This window comes from Nilaparvata lugens, chromosome 8 (genome assembly GCF_014356525.2).
Source record: "Nilaparvata lugens isolate BPH chromosome 8, ASM1435652v1, whole genome shotgun sequence".
In the NCBI taxonomy this organism is placed as follows: Eukaryota; Metazoa; Arthropoda; class Insecta; order Hemiptera; family Delphacidae; genus Nilaparvata; species Nilaparvata lugens.
This window is the reverse complement of record NC_052511.1, coordinates 38,650,209-38,666,511: the sequence shown is the minus strand read 5'-3', so window position 1 is coordinate 38,666,511 and position 16,303 is coordinate 38,650,209. Positions and strand designations below refer to the sequence as shown.

Below are 16,303 nucleotides of genomic sequence, written 5' to 3'. Positions count from 1 at the left end.
ATAAGTTGATTATCTTACCAAAACTTGCTACTGGAATGTAGGAAAATAATTGTAAACGTCGGAAAAGAAAGTTGAAAATTTTATTTGAACATTACAAGTATTAAAAATACATGTAAAATAACTGAATTGAATGTTCCAGTACATAATTTATTGAGCTATAAAGGCAAAATATATTAAATATATCATTACTATAACCTTTATTGTTGAGGAAATTCAGAACTGGTAAAAAGTTGGTCAGAATTACCTTGTGTTTGCAATTTTAAATTTCATTGAAGAGTCGGTTATTAGAAATTATTATTACTGTGACAGGAATAGAGTATTATCATAGAGAAACAATAGCGTAAGTAGATATCCCATGGTATAGGGCGTTTATGTCGCAACTTTTACTGTTATCTCAAGCCGATTACTGTCGATTATTGACGATTTTTACTGTTTTGACCGAGTGAGAGTGTATGAATGGCACAATATGAGCGACTACCAGCGTCATACAGCTTCACGGGAAAGAACTAAATGGACTATCGGCTTGAGATAACAGTAAAAGTTGTGACATAAACGCCCTATACCATGGGATATGTTATTGTTTCTCTATGGTATTATTACCGTAATAGTAATAGATTATTATTATTACTGTAACCGTAACAGTTTATCATTACTGTAATAATAGATATTGTTCCAATCAACAACCCCAGCAATACCAGTATACATTGTTGTTTTGTATAATTTGGTTTTACTCATCTATTCGTAATCATTCTCATCATTTTCTAACTGTAGCTCATCGCTTATTAAACTGTTTGAATTATAACCGTACAAAGGACGCGCTCCACATTTCCTGATCCATCTAAGGTGGGATCTCACTTTAGTGAACACTTTTGGATATCCCGGAAGTCCACAACCGCGTCCCCACGAAGATAAACCCACCATTTTGTTTTTGCAAGTCAACGGGCCTCCTGAATCACCCTGAAACAATCAGAAGTCTATCGTGAGATTTAAGTAATAGAGTCAGAATTTGATCAACATTGGTTTGCTATAATTGTCTGTCATTATACAAAGCAGATAGGTTCATCATCTTCTACCTCCGCACCGTTGTACTATAATCACTAAATTGCGGAGAAAATATGAGTTCAATTATTTACTTATGTCTATTAGAATAGTATTTATTCTATAGATGTATCAGTCACGTAAAAAAGCTCGGTCCTCATAAGGCCGCTGCAATTTCATGCTTTATCTCGTTACTGAGCCATGTATATACTTGCCAGATGGAGGATGTAATAGAGTCCCCATCTTACTGTAAGTGATATTCGAATTATTTATTTATTCAGTCATGTTCAATAATTATTAGACTTATGTAAGAAGGCACAACAGGCTGATGCCTAGTAAAAAAGTAAATTCGTATGGCTTTTGTTGGTGGGGATTCCCTTGCTGGAAGGTCCCACCGCCGGAATATGTAATTTAAGCCGTCAATGGGCCTTACGACTGTCATACTTCAGCCGGCAGTTTAACGTGCCCATCCGATAACACGGGAGTGATCTGGTTAAAAAACTTGGTAATGAGAGGGTTTGTACCCGGGATCTCTATGTTGCTACGCAAGCACTCTATCCACTAGACCATGGATCACTCCAATTTATATTGGATATTCAGGCTTATGCCCAAAACTGTCCCTTCTCAAATTTATACAAACAGTCGAAATCATGTTTAAATATTGTTGGATATAATATTTATGATCTACAATGAACTGTTTGTATATTGTAAATTAATTGGAATTCATATAGTATAATAAACAAATAATCAATAGTAAAAAGTATAATAATCAATTAATTAAAAGTATCATGTTGAACTAGTTCAAAGTATTGATATTGATGGAAGCGACTCTCGATTTCAATTATACTGAGTATAATATGCACAGTGCGATAAAATTAAACATAATTCATCATGTCATAACAGAGAAACCCTACACAGATTGGAACCTATATGATTGTTTATTCTATGGTCATTATTAGTAGGTCATGGAGCATCTTTCGCGCTGGTGAAAATAAATTATTCAAGAGTAAGAGGAAAAATAATGGAACTAATAATTATTACCCTGCATGTATTATTGCCACCGTTGCTATTCCCAGCACATACTATAGTTTTGGGGTCCATTTTCCATTTGGTGTCCGAATAGTTCCTTTTACATTCCATCACATCCACAATATGTACATGAGCCGCTTTCAGTTCTGGATGTTGGGTGAAGTTAGTCTAAAAAATTGTTAAAAAATATCTCAAATTTCATCAATACCAAAACAAAACAAACTTAATAAACAAAACTTATGAGATTAAATTAGTATAATAATTATATTTATCAACTAGCCGTCAGGCTCGCTTCGCTCGCCATATCCGTCTAGCAAGGGGGCTCTGCCCCCTGGACCCCCGTAAAAATACAGGCTCGCTTCGCTCGCCATATCCGTCTAGCCAGGGGGCTCCGTCCCCTGGACCCCCGTAAAAAAATAAGATACGCGGGCTCGCTTCGCTCGCCATATCAGGCGATATAGTATTCCCAGGAATAGCTCCGATTGAAGTAGCAGTGCCCAATCAATTTTTCCGCGATAAATGCATTTCAATCTTCAACTTGGTGCCAACCTAACAAAGTCAACTCAACTTTATGCCAACCTGACAAAATTATTAATTTAGTTACCAGTTAAAAACTGTTTCGAAGAGGTACTCTCTCTAGATTATAGTTCTATGGTAACATTATGCTATGGACATTTTTCAACTATTATTATTAAGAGATTGGAATAAGAAGAATATACATGCTAAAAGACGAACTTCAAACCCTTAAAAACCACCCTTAGAGTTGAAATATTGCCAAAAGATTTCTTAGTGCGCCTCTAAAGGGCCAACTGAATATACCTACCAAATTTGAACGTTTTTGGTCGGGTAGATTTTTAGTTCTGCGAGTGAGTCAGTCAGTGAGTGAGTGCCATTTCGCTTTTATATATATAGATTTATGCCTGTTGTGAGATTTATTTTTATATTAGGGTGACGCTCACATGATCTCTAGGCTTGTGCGTGCGTACTGAGGCGGATGATAATGAGAGATGAATAGACCTCAAGTTTTAGGTGGGTTCCGAACCATCAGGAAGCGATTATACAACTCATGAATCATATTCAGAGGAGTTTGCTTAAGCGGTCACCCTTCCAAAGGGAGTAGCACGTGTAGCAGACGCATGATTCTAAACTTATCTAAGGGATACCGTAGCTTACCAACGCGACCACGGAGTCAAATCGCTCCCCTTTATGAATTGTTTTCATAAAGATTAATAATTGAAGCTATTATAGAATGATGATAAGGATCACATGGAAAAGTGTGACTGTAGGAGACAAATAACCAATAACAGGAGTGAAATACCGGTAATCTATATAAATAAAAATTGAGTCTCAAATTTTGACATTTAATACAGAGTGATTCACATAAGGTGTAACAATAGGTAACTTGTTAACCGTTCATTTTACAGAGAACTTTAAATGAGCAACTTTTCTTCTTTTTTTGTGACAATTTACAACATGCCATTTTAAATTGAAATTTGGCTGACATCTTCCAAAATGAAGGACAATTTTATTTTTCAAATGGCAACCCCCATTTTTATAATATTTTTGGATTCTACGTAACATTTGAAGGCATGTTTACTCTTGTCATTTTTTTGATAAACCTAACCGTTTAGGATGTTCAGCCATAACTGATATGTTGTTGTAAACAGTACCTAATGCAATACCGGTATCCATATGATTATGTGTGACTTATTATGGCTGTACATACTAAACGGTTGGGTTTATCAAAAAAATGACAAGAGTAAACGTGCCTTCAAATTTTACGTAGAATTCAGAAATATTATAAAAATGGGTGTTGCTATTAAAAAAAAATAAAGTTGTCCTCCATTTTGGAAGATGGCGGCCAAATTTTCAATTTAAAATGACATGTGCAAAATGTCACAAAAAAGAAGGGAAGTTGCCCATTCAAAGTTCTCTGTGAAATGAACGGTTAACAAGTTGCCTATTGTTACACCTTATGTGAATCATTCTGTAAATTTTATTGTAATTCTAGTTCTCTGTATTTCAAAATCTAAAACAGTTTTCGGATTCTGAAATTCTGAAAGCAATATCCTAAATTTGTCCAATATTTGCGCTTACAAACATCTCAATCTCAGTGCCTTTATTTCCAAGGCATTGCACATTGCAAAAGAGTTGTTGATTTCAAGCAATGTTTGCTTGTAAATTAATAAGTACAGAAATGGGAACCAGAAATCAGAACAATCTTAGTAGATTGTTGTTAATCAAAGCGCACTTGCCTAAGAATGTTTCAATAATAGATTATTACGTCCATCAGTCCACAAAATATATACAGTTTTTTATAGTTTCGCCTCTAAGTAGTGTCATTTCCCTTTATATTTTGATAAAATTATATAAACTACTGATAGGCCTACTTACACTAGCCCATCTTCCCCAGCCGCTAACGACGCATCTTTGTCCATTTGTTATATTTCTGCTGTTGAGTCGGATAGGCTGTATAAATTTGTTGTAGTTGATACGCTTTTTCAGCTGTTGAAAAAATACAATATCATTGTTGACAAATTCAAGTAGTCAAAATTCAAATAGTAAATCAGTCGAATACAAATTCAGATGAAGTTCAAGCTTGATGATAATGTTGTATTGATGTTTCAATAACTCACAATGTTTTCATTCTCCTTCAATTTCTTTTAATATAGGTAATCTCATGTAAAGTTCTCTTTGACAACAACAGTCCTTGTCTTCGTATGTTGAATACAAGTGCTATTAAGTCACTGCTGGACACCATCTTCAGACTGTAGGGAAACTTTCGAGTACCTCTTTATTCCTTTTTGCTAAAAATGAGGCGCATTGTTTGAATGCCCAATAATACTATTTATTGACCGAATGTAGTGAGGTCTATGTTTCAACTCGATTTTTTTTGCCTGTCTGTATGTAACGCAATTACGGCCAAATGCATTGATAAAATTTGGCAGGAATATTCATTTTTCAACTGCGCGTCGATGTATACACAAGGTTTTTAGAAATTTTGAATTTTAAGGATAATATGAAAAGAAAAGGAATTCCTCCATACTCCGATATCACTATCAGTACTCGTCAACGGGAGAGGGTATTGCCCTGGAACGAATGTTGGCAGACGACCCATACTATGCCATTTCAGTTGCTATGCACGTTGGAACGTACAACATCGTGTGTTCGCTGTTGAGCAGTTTTTTTAGAAACAATGAATCTGTAGTCACAGTGCAACGCTTTTTCGTCAACATTTTAGAGTTGGGCGTCGAGCTGCAATGCCCGATCGAAATACTGTACTCCGATGGGTTGCAGTGTTTAGGAGTACTAGTTCTGTGATGGAAAAGAAACCACCTGGTCTTTCCCGTTCAGTTCGTACTCCTGAAAATGTAGACCGAATCAGTGTCGTCGAGTCGATCGTCTAGGACTAGAAACAACTGCCGTTCTGACTCGGTCTACACTTTCCGGGGAACGGGGAAGACCAGGTGGTTTCTTTTTCATCAGAACTAGTACTCCTAAACACTGCAACCCATCGGAGTACAGTATTTCGATCGGGCATTGCACCTCGACGTCCAACTCTAAAATATTGACGAAAAAGCGTTTCACTGTGACTACAGATTCATTGTTTCTAAAAAAACTGCTTAACAGCGAACACACGATGTTGTACGTTCCAACGTTCATAGCAACTGAAATGGCATAGTATGGGTCGTCTGCCAACATTCGTTCCAGGGCTCTCCCGTTGACGAGTACTGGCTGTTCGAAAAACATGCGTTTCCTCTGCACAACCCTGTATATATAATCTACTCTGAAGATAAGATTAATCAGACTATAGAATTATTCATAATCAATCCAATCAATCAGCTGACAAGTAGCGCTTTGTACTCAATTATACTTCATAGCCGCTCTTTCATGAGCTGTCTCATGGTCTCATAGATACAGCGCGAATTCGAGCGAGACTGCTACACCTTAGATTATAATTTTGCATTCCTTCATTAATTCATTCTGCATTCAGAACTGATGCAATACTGTGTGTACAGGGCATTCCTATTAATTTCTCTCTTAAATAAATTAGACTTTTTCAATATTTGAATAGGCTAATAATATTATTTTACCTGATAAACTGAAAATTCTGTTAAAAAATAACTGATAATTCTGAATAAAAGAAATTTGAGATTAAAGAAATGTTTATAATGTTGAATATTGTCTACAACTAAAATAGTTGTTGATTTATTAGATTATTAATTTTTATGATGATAAATATTGTCTACAGAAATAATTAAATGAAAATTAAAAATAAAAATTAAATAAATACCTAATTAAATGAACTAAATAATGCTAAAGAAATTATAATATTTTTGACTGAATAAAATTTTTTTTCAAATATTCGAGGAATATTTTCATCAGATGGAAAGATTATCACGGAAATGGATGAATACAAATTCAAACGTGAACTGAATTTGTTAACATTTCAAACAGGTGACATTAGATACTTGTCGATGAAAAACTGCGTGAGGTCTACTGTTCACAGAACTACTAGTTGAAAAATAAAAATTATTATTAAAAAATAAATAATATTATTATTTGTTCCCTCCCTATCATTTTGATGATGTGCTTGTTGTATAAATCAATTAAGAATATTTCTAGAAGTAAGAAATTCAAAGTAAAGAAACTTTCAGGTAGTATTTATAATCATACTTTGATACTCTTAGCACAGATAGGCAAAATATTCTTTGTCTCTGCTCTTTTGTAGTAAATGCTAACATGTGTGTGGTTAGTATGTAGTAAGTACTATGTATCAAGGTACTCCTTGTTCGCTGAAGATAAAGCCCTGTGCCTTTAAACGCGTACAAAATTTTAAAACAAATGTGATTGCTGTTGTAAAAGTGAAAGTTCAATACCTAAATTAGATGAAACTTAATCTAAAAGTGAAGGCAGACAGCAACAGACAGACGGAGAAAAAATCAAACTACTGCATGCAGAGGTGAGCAGCCTTATTTATTTATTGACAATCACAAATCATAATAATAATATATAATATGATTGGGAGAATACAACAGGCATAGCCCAAAAGTGTCTTCTCCCAATTTTTACAAATAAAAGTTTCAAAAAAGAATGAGGTTAAGATTTCACTTCAAAAAGTTCAATTTCCACTTCAAAACTAATTACTGAACTCAAATTTTGATATGTAAAAACTAATTGAAAACAAAAATATTTCACTCAAATCTATACAAGTTGGAAATTATGTAGACATGTGAACGTCTGTGAACATTCAAACTCCCCGGGTAGGGATTTTTCCTTCGCCTGTTGCTGTGTGCTTTTGTCCTACGACTAAAATTCGGTATTATCAAGTGGAAAATTATTAATTAACGTTTAAAACTGTTGTTTTACCTACCTTGACAATGGCTATATCACGGTGCCGTGTAGATAATGAGAATGCCGGGTGAACGAAAACTTTTCTAGGTGAATTGTAAACTGTATTTTTGTTGTCATTCAGATTTATAGAACCATAAGATACAGTGAAATTGAATGGCGGGACTGGATCGCTGTAATGAAAAATATTTTTGAAAAAGAATAGGGAATAATTAGTACATTTTAAAATTATATAAATTAGTTAAAAACTTGCTAATCTGATATGTATAGACATTCTCCAAGACAATGAACCACATCAAACATAATTCAAAACCGTAAATCATTCAAGATCAAATTTATGTAAAAAATACTGTTTAATGGTACTAGAATTTTTGGTAATGTAAAATTCAGCAGATTGTCAATGGGATCGAATTATTAGTCAACTTGAATGAATAATAATTGAACTACCTAATACCATGTTGAATTTTATGCATATAAACAATAAATTATGCATAAGTTGTGCATTTTAAGCATAAAACAATAATTTTATGCAACATCTATAAAAAGTAATTGTAAAATATCTCCTACTTACTCCTCTACACAGTGAGCCGCTGTCACTATGTGATAATGATCAATAATAGATCCTCCGCAAAAATGGTCGTTGGTAAATTTCTCTCGTAATGATACCTGTTTGCAGATTCAACCATCATTTGAAATTGAAACAATCCCATTTTTAATCGTTTATAATACATGGAAATTGCTTTACCATGCCACAATAATATTGAAGAATTTAATTATACTCTGTCCAAACTGGAATGAGCGCTGAAAGAGTAAGCCGACACTTGCTCCCCCACGCGCAGGCATACACGCCCGGCCTACCTGCGCCATTGATATACTATGTATACTACACGTAGTATACAGGTAGACAGACCATCCCTTTACTCACACACACAAAAGTAGACTGCACTTGTGTGTGTGAGTAGTAGGAGGGTCGGCCTAATCCTTCAGAGCTCATGTTTGTTTGGACAGAGTATAGACCTCCTAATCAAAATTATTATTTACCAGAACCATTATAGAAATAAATATTTTTTTGATCTTCAGATTTAATAACCAAATCAATCATTTTTCAAATGTCTAGATTGAATAACAGAAATTTTTTTATATCATGATTGATTGTGTCTACTGAGTTAGTCTACATTGCTATTTCAATGTTAATCTCTGTATTCTAAATCCTAATCCACTTTTATTCTTCTAATATCTAAACTGCTATTTCAATGAAGACTTGCTATTTTTGATAAATATTTTCGAACAAACGTCTTCAAAAAAGTTACTTTCGGTAGGTCTAAATATTATCCAATCGGTTAGCCCATAGCCAATCTATAGTGTAACTATACTATGGATGGCCATGGTTAGCCCTAAAATAAATTTTCTTAGTGAATATTATCTTTCAAAGTATTATAATTTGATTTAAAATTGATTATAATTGCTTCTAATATGTTAAATTGAGATAATACATGGGCTTCACCTGATGAGGAAATTCTCCAGGCTTGGCAAGGTATCCATCAACAATTCTGTCCTCGATAATCAATGCTGGAATTCCTGCAGTCAATAAAATTGATTTGTATGAATGAAAATAAATAATGATAAATGTAAAGGAATTCAGTAAAATAGTATTCAAAATTCAATAGTATTCAAAAGAATTCAGTAATAATGTAAATTATGCAAATAGTTTGTAATTTATAATCAATAACTTCTGTGAAAATAAAATTTTCCAAGTGGTAGGTCTTTATTGTAAATCATGAACTGTGAACTTTAAAAAAGATATAGATCATTTTCGAATGCGCTTATTCATAAAATAGATAGCCTACAAACTTGACAACTGGATTTGAAATAGATAATAAAATCTCACCTTTTATCATTGAAAGAGCCAGGAATACTCCAAGAAAAGAGTGAAATTGAATCATATTTGAAACTTGCAGTCTTAAACCTATTCGTTTGAAAAAAGGTTCCATTCAATCACATATTCAGGTGTGAATTAAGAAACTGAAGCATAATGCATTCAGTTAAATCATTTACATTTTTTGCAAATTTATCAATCATCAAAATAATACGTGACAAGAAACATGACTTCTTTTAATTTTTTCTACAATCCACTATAGACTGTGAGAACAGATAAGCGGAATCCCTCAATTGAAATTCAAGTGATTTTCATAATTTTATTACAAGATGAAAATGGGATTTAAGAGAAGTATGTTGGCACTTGACAATTGAATGTGGATCTATAGAATTTGACATCGAATAAACATTAGACCACTCTCAAAAAATCTTGAGAATCGTGAGTTTTTCAGCAAGTATTAATCTCGAGAATCTTCAGTAGGCTACTATGGATTTCTTGCAACATCGAATGTTACATCATACAGATGAATCCATAAATATTCACTTTATTGACAAGGGCTACTGCTGCTCGTATTATTTACATAAAAAATGGAAATAAAATTCGTGAGAATATAGAGTTGGAAAAAGGTTTACGGTAATTAATTTTTATTTGAATCCTTAAATAATATTTCACGCCTTATCCAAATATCATCAGTTAAAAATTAGACAGTAAATAGTCAGTGGTAATCAAATAATGAATTGGGTAATATGTAATAATAAGGGAAACGCACAATTCCAAAGCAAATAAAATTTACTGTCACTACTCGAAAATTACTACAAAATAGCTGTCTTCAATTTTGATATTCCATTAGTTTTTTAATACTTTTATAAAAATATATGCGCACCTCTAATCACATTTCTTATTGATTCTGGGGTTCCGTACAGTAAGTAGTTAACATTTGTATATACATGTTTCAAATACATTATGTATATTCAAAGTGTATTGTTTGATTCTTAATCTAATGAATAGAATAACACACCTAGAAAAATCGAATTTCAATGTTCAATTAAATAATAACAAGCAATATGGTCGTTCAAGTACAAATTTTAGTGTAACATTTGAAAAAATTAATTTACAATAACTTACTAATTTAATTTTGCTGGCACATAGCTTTTTAGTAGCACCCACTATGTGTTCATTTTGCAAAAATAGGGAGAAACTTATTACTGATTCAAATTTTGATATGTAAAAAACTTAAGATTTAAGGTATCTAAGACGTTTTCAATAATAGAAAGTTTGATTTCCTATATTTGTTTACTTCTGATTCACCTCTGAAATGAAGACCATGATAAAAGTAGATCTACTTGGATTTTTTTGGATAAATAAGACTGCTTACAAGAGAAGATTAACTGATTTCCATTCATCAATTTAAAATTCGAGTCCCGGTTGCACAAAAACCTGTTAGATTTTGATCATGATTATATGCTACAAGAACCAATCAAGTACTTTATTCTCTCATTGGATTTCGTAGCATTTGATCATGATTAAAATTTATCAGGCTTTTGTGCAACCGGGCCTCAGGTTTTAAATTGATGAATGAAAACCAGTTGCTGTTTCAAGATGGATAGTCTAATTTGTAGAGAAATCAAAGTACTTTTATCATGCTCTTCACATCAGAGACGAATCAAAAGTAAACGATTATTATATTAATAGAACTGGATTAAATGTTTACCCCAGTTAAAATACTGGTTAAAATTATGTAAACCCAGTTTAATACTGGTTAAAATTATGTAAACTCAGTTTAATAGTGGTTAAAATTATGTAAACCCAGTTAAATAGTGGCTGAAGAGAAAATATATCGTGTCGCCCTCTTTTGGCTTCTTCACAGAACTGTTTGAACTGAATTGCCAGATAAATTACAATAATTATACAAAATAAGACAACAACATTTTTCTTAACAAAATTTAAGCAGTGCTTTGCGTTTTGCGTTCAAACTATTTCTATTATTGTAAAACATCTAAACCTTAATCATTATTTGGGTTTTTCCAGACTATGTAAGTAACATCATGTACCGTATACAACAAATTAAGTGTTTAAATTGAAATCATACAACATACTAATACAAATAATAATAAAGTATTGTATCACAACACTTAAATAATAATTAACTGGAAATACAGTAACAGGAACTTTAATTGAACAAAGTTGATCCTCTGAAAAAGATTCACAAAAACAAAACTTGGTTTCTAAAGCCGTGTCCACACTGAACAAATGTTCGACATACATGTTCGGCAAACATTTTTGTTGAGGAGATCAGGGACAAACATTTTTAAAAGTTTGGACAATCATTGTTTATCAAACAAAAAATTACTGTTCTTCAAACATTTTCAGTGCTGACAGCTGTAAAACAGCTGTTATACATAAAACCTTTTCTCCTCACTTACAAAAATTTTGTTTGGTGACGCGTCCACACTGGTCACGGGCAAACATGGTTTGTCAAACATAATAACATTTGCCCAAACCGTTTCAAAAAACATGTTTGTCGAGCATTTGTTCAGTGTGGACACGACTTTATCTCTCAACTATTAATATTGAAAACTAGAAGTTATCAACTTAAAATAAAGCAACTAAAACTACAAAATGAAAAATAACTAAATGTGACTTCCACATCACAGTAACTTAAACTGAGCATTGACTAAAAATCTTTGGTAAAATTATATAACATAACTGAAATTCAGTCACTCCCAGACACAAGTCAGTACTTAATTGTTTTACAAAATAATTTGTGCATCCTCAGTGTTCACGTTACAGAAACTATGACGTCATTAAAATTGTAACTCAGTCATGTCGCTTCATAACACAATCAATCTCTTTGGAAAATTTTATGTACAAATGAAACTAAAAAGCAACACAAAAGATTTTCAACTCTGAACTCTTTTCAGACTCAGCATCTAAACTCCATCAATACTGAGTTTTCAATTCTAAATACAACTAACTTATAATATATTCTACGACATATAAGGCTGCAAAGATCATCACAATAATGTTCAAGCCTGTAGAGCGACAAAGGGTGGTTCAGACATATTTGATTTGTATTATCATTGTATTATACAGTATTTGTAGTAAACGTACAGTATTTGTACAGTATTATCATTGAGGGATTTAACGAGTTTGGTTCAGACAAATTTGATAGAAAATAATCTTAAACTGGTTTTATCATTGAGGAGGAATGAGTTTGATGAGAATATGAGATGTCCCCTTTCTACATGAATAACATAGGACATTTCTCAGAAACACTGAACATTATTATGGGAGTAGATAATGTGCTCTCTCTGAAGTTCTCAGATAATATATAGAAGTTTCCGATTAGACTACGGCATCAGTAAGTTCTGTATCGATATCAACTTCTAACAAATGAGAAATTACTAGATTTACAAAAATGATTTATAACTACAGGGCTTCTACAAAAGATTCATTTGTATATAGTTACCAAAGTGCTCATTCGAAGTGAATAACTTTTATACCAATGGAAAGCGGAAAATCCAAAGTTTTTTACAATAAATACCTTGGGCCCCTATTAGACTAGGCAGCCAGAACGCGCAGCCAACCAGGCAACCCTGCCACACAGGCAGCCACTCACTCCGTCACCGGGTATTGTTTTAAGACTTGGACAGCCACGTTTTGGCTACCAGTGTGGTCTATGGGCTTGGCATCCAACCAGCAGCCAAAAAATGGCTGCCCTACTCGAAAAACAGTGTCCGATGATGGAGTGAGCGACTGCCTGCCCGGCTGACTGTGTTGACCTAGTTGTCTGCCTTGTCTAATAGGGTCCCAAGGTATTTATTGGAGAAAAAACTTTGAAATTTTCTCTTTTCATTGGTATAAAGATTATTCATTTCAAATGAGTAGGTACTTTCGTAATTATGAATGATTCAATGAATATTGCAAACCAGTAATATGCATTTGTCTTTTTAGAAATTTAATAATGTTTGAAAGAGAATGAAACCATATTCATCTTCGAAAAAAATCATATTTTTAGAAATATGATTCAAACATTCAATCTGAAATAGAAAATTCAGAAGAATGATAAAGAATTATATGCTTAAAAATATCCCATCAACAAGCTCAATATTAAATTTAACTTATATAGTTTACTGATCATAGATCATAGATGAAATAATATGCAGTAGATTTTGAAGTTGTTCTTGAGAGAATGAAATAAGAAATCAACTCATCTTCTGGACGAAGTCAAAAACTTATCCTATACACAAACATTTCAAAAACAACATAAACTCTTATTTTCAATGAAAAACAACTAACAATATTTTATCCCGTGAAAAACAGCATTGTATTTAAACTAAGTGACGTCACTTCAACTTTAAGTTTATGTGGATAAATATTTTTTGGCCTTGGATAGAATAATTTAGTTGTTTCTCAGATAATACAAAAATTGAACACAAAACAAACTCTTCTCCTCAATGATAAAACATAAATCAAACTCAATATATAAGATATCAGATATGAATGCTCATCTAATGATTCAAACAAAATAAAACTTGATATTGTGAAAACACATTTTACACAAGTTTCTGAAAGGTTTTTGTCCACCCTGCTCTATGAACCACCCGCTACAAACAACATGTCTTCTCCACTTCACTCATCTTTCCACGAAGACGAAGACGACGATAGTGAAGAAGGAGAAAGAAGAGGAGGAGAAGAAGCCGGTAGAGAGGAGGGAGGCGAGGCAGAGGAGGGAGGAGCTGAGGATAGAGTGGAGGTGAAGGATTTGGTGAGAGAGTCTTGTCTTATGATGAGAGTTTTGAGAGGTAGTCCCAAAGAAGCGATGCTCTTCAAAGTGAGCGCTTTGACAGGTACTTGTAGCGGGTCGCCGTTTTGTGACGTCATCTGTGTCATGGTTGCTCTGTCGTGTGCTGTTGCCGAATGTCCCTTTAGGCCCGAATATGTCTTGTAGCTTTTGCCGCAGTGGCATTTGTAGGCCTTTTTCACCCTGCAAGACGACAAATTGAGGTGAGCTAATTAAAAATGTTTTGAGGTATAGACAGTCTTCACTACTGATTATGTGTTCTGAGTTGAGTTTAAAGACGGATTCCCACATATTAATGACTGTGTAAGTGCATGACCGACACAGTGAGAATATAATCCCTATAAGTTCTAATGGGGGTATTCCCATTCAACCCGTGTGAGCGAGTATGAATAGTCCTATTAAAACTTATGTGAATTATATTCTCACTGTACCGGGAACATTCACTGTCACTGATATGTGGGAATCCAACGTCTCCTTTTCTGGATTAGAACTCTTGAATTCGCATGCTGATTTGTCACATATGTAGCATATTTATACTAGTCTGTAGCAGAAACAGAGAGAATAACAACAATGTCCCTAATAACATTAATATTTATCTACTAACGCAGTGGTTCTCACAGTGTGGGGCGCGATGAATGCTCAGGGGGGCGCAAAGCTTGGTTGGAAAATGTTTTAAATTTACTTCTAAAATAATTACGATAAGCTATCTTTCTATTTTTAAAATTACACGTGAGTAATTTTTGTCATAAAATATTTATATCAACCGTACCGTCGAATTCAAATTCTCAATCAATAAGTGCTCCCTCAACATGACATAAAAAGAAAACCTCATTGATCTCCATGGTGACTTTGCGCTTAAAATGAAGTTTGAAGAATATTCTCTTACATCCTTCTGGATTGGTGTGCAAAAGGAACACCCAATTTTCAGTGAAAAGGCATTGAAGATATATACTATTTGCTACAATTTATCCGAGTGAAACTGGGTTTTCTGCTCTAGCTGCCATGAAAAGTGAATAAAGACCAAGACTGGATGTGACCCAGGAACTAGAGTAGCGTTATCGGAGCTGACACCTCGTTTCAACAAACTCTGTGCGAAAAAAAACAAGCTCATCCTTCATACTGATGCTCTTTGTATTGTTAATTTCTATGAGAAACAAAAACAACAACTATCTACTATAGTAGCTGTAGTGCCTGAATAAATTATAATTTATTGTTTGTATAGAATTTGTTTTATTATGATTGGAACTATTGCAACATTGGGTTATGTATAGAATGTGCAAAACTCAACTAAATAAATATTGAGTGTAAAATATGAAGGTATATATATACGTAGGTATACGTATATGTACAACTACAACATGTATTGTAGTCTATGCTTATACATGTATATTATTTATCCAGTCAAGCATCATAGAAAGTTAATTTTGAATTATTTATTTGTGGGTGTAGTTCATTAAACAGTATTTCATTTTTCTGTGTGAACATTATTTGGGTCATGTATGCGCTTCGTGATAGGTAGGATTAGTAATAGGTTTGAAGTATAGGTTACCTATGTCAAGGTATTTTCTTAGAAATAGGGTTGTGAACACACTTCTATCAGACACAATGGCAACAAATGAGAGCACCACAACAAATTTCGAAAGCAGTGAGGGAAGCACAGACAACACCATCGAGACCAGATGTTACCGAATTCTGACGTATTAAATCAACCTGGTGACTCTCACGACGACCAAGAACAAATTCCGAGTGAAAAAAGGAGTAAAGTAGGACTGTCAGGGAACGAAATGGACAAGATCTTCAACTTATTAGCAAGTATGAGGGAAGATATGGGTGCCAGTTTCGAAGAAAGCCGGACAGGTATGAGCAAGCAATTAGAAGAAAACAGGACAGAAATTAGTAAGAAATTGGAAGAAAACAGCAAGAAATTGGAAGAGAATAAGAAAGAAATGAACGAAAAGTTAAGTAGTGTGATGATAAAACATCTGTAATATTTATAATCTGTTATCTCTGTTACTAAGACACATATTTAATGTCGAATAAAGCTCGTGTTGAGTCCAATTATATTACAATTTATTCGACATTAAAGATAAAATAAATGGGTCCGAAAAGAAAAACGAGTAAACGTCAAGATTTAGTCAGTGAAGGAGAAAACGATTCGCAAAACCAAATGCTTGGAAAAATACTGAAACCAACAGTTTTATCGA

At 33.5% G+C, this 16,303-nt stretch overlaps 2 protein-coding genes across 5 annotated transcripts in view; both read right to left on the bottom strand.

Moving 5' to 3' along the window:
* Window positions 1-61: 61 nt before the first annotated feature.
* On the bottom strand, window positions 62-9,574 carry LOC111050328 (trypsin II-P29). The gene is made up of 7 exons (XM_022336628.2): window positions 9,308-9,574; window positions 8,924-8,997; window positions 7,991-8,085; window positions 7,442-7,592; window positions 4,462-4,572; window positions 2,080-2,235; window positions 62-957 (listed from the first exon to the last, which is right to left on the bottom strand). The coding sequence occupies exons 1-7, from the start codon at window positions 9,408-9,410 to the stop codon at window positions 736-738; spliced, it is 912 nt and encodes a 303-aa protein (XP_022192320.2). The 5' UTR covers window positions 9,411-9,574; the 3' UTR covers window positions 62-735.
* Window positions 9,575-10,066: 492 nt separating this feature from the next.
* The window catches only part of LOC111050334 (juxtaposed with another zinc finger protein 1), a 27,881-nt gene continuing 21,644 nt past the window's right edge, over window positions 10,067-16,303 (bottom strand). For all 4 annotated transcript variants that reach the window (XM_039434699.1, XM_039434701.1, XM_022336637.2 and 1 more), the window contains exon 5: window positions 10,067-14,282. In XM_039434699.1, the coding sequence (XP_039290633.1) occupies window positions 13,928-14,282 (355 nt within the window). In that variant the 3' untranslated portion in view covers window positions 10,067-13,927. The remainder of the gene's footprint in view (window positions 14,283-16,303) is intronic.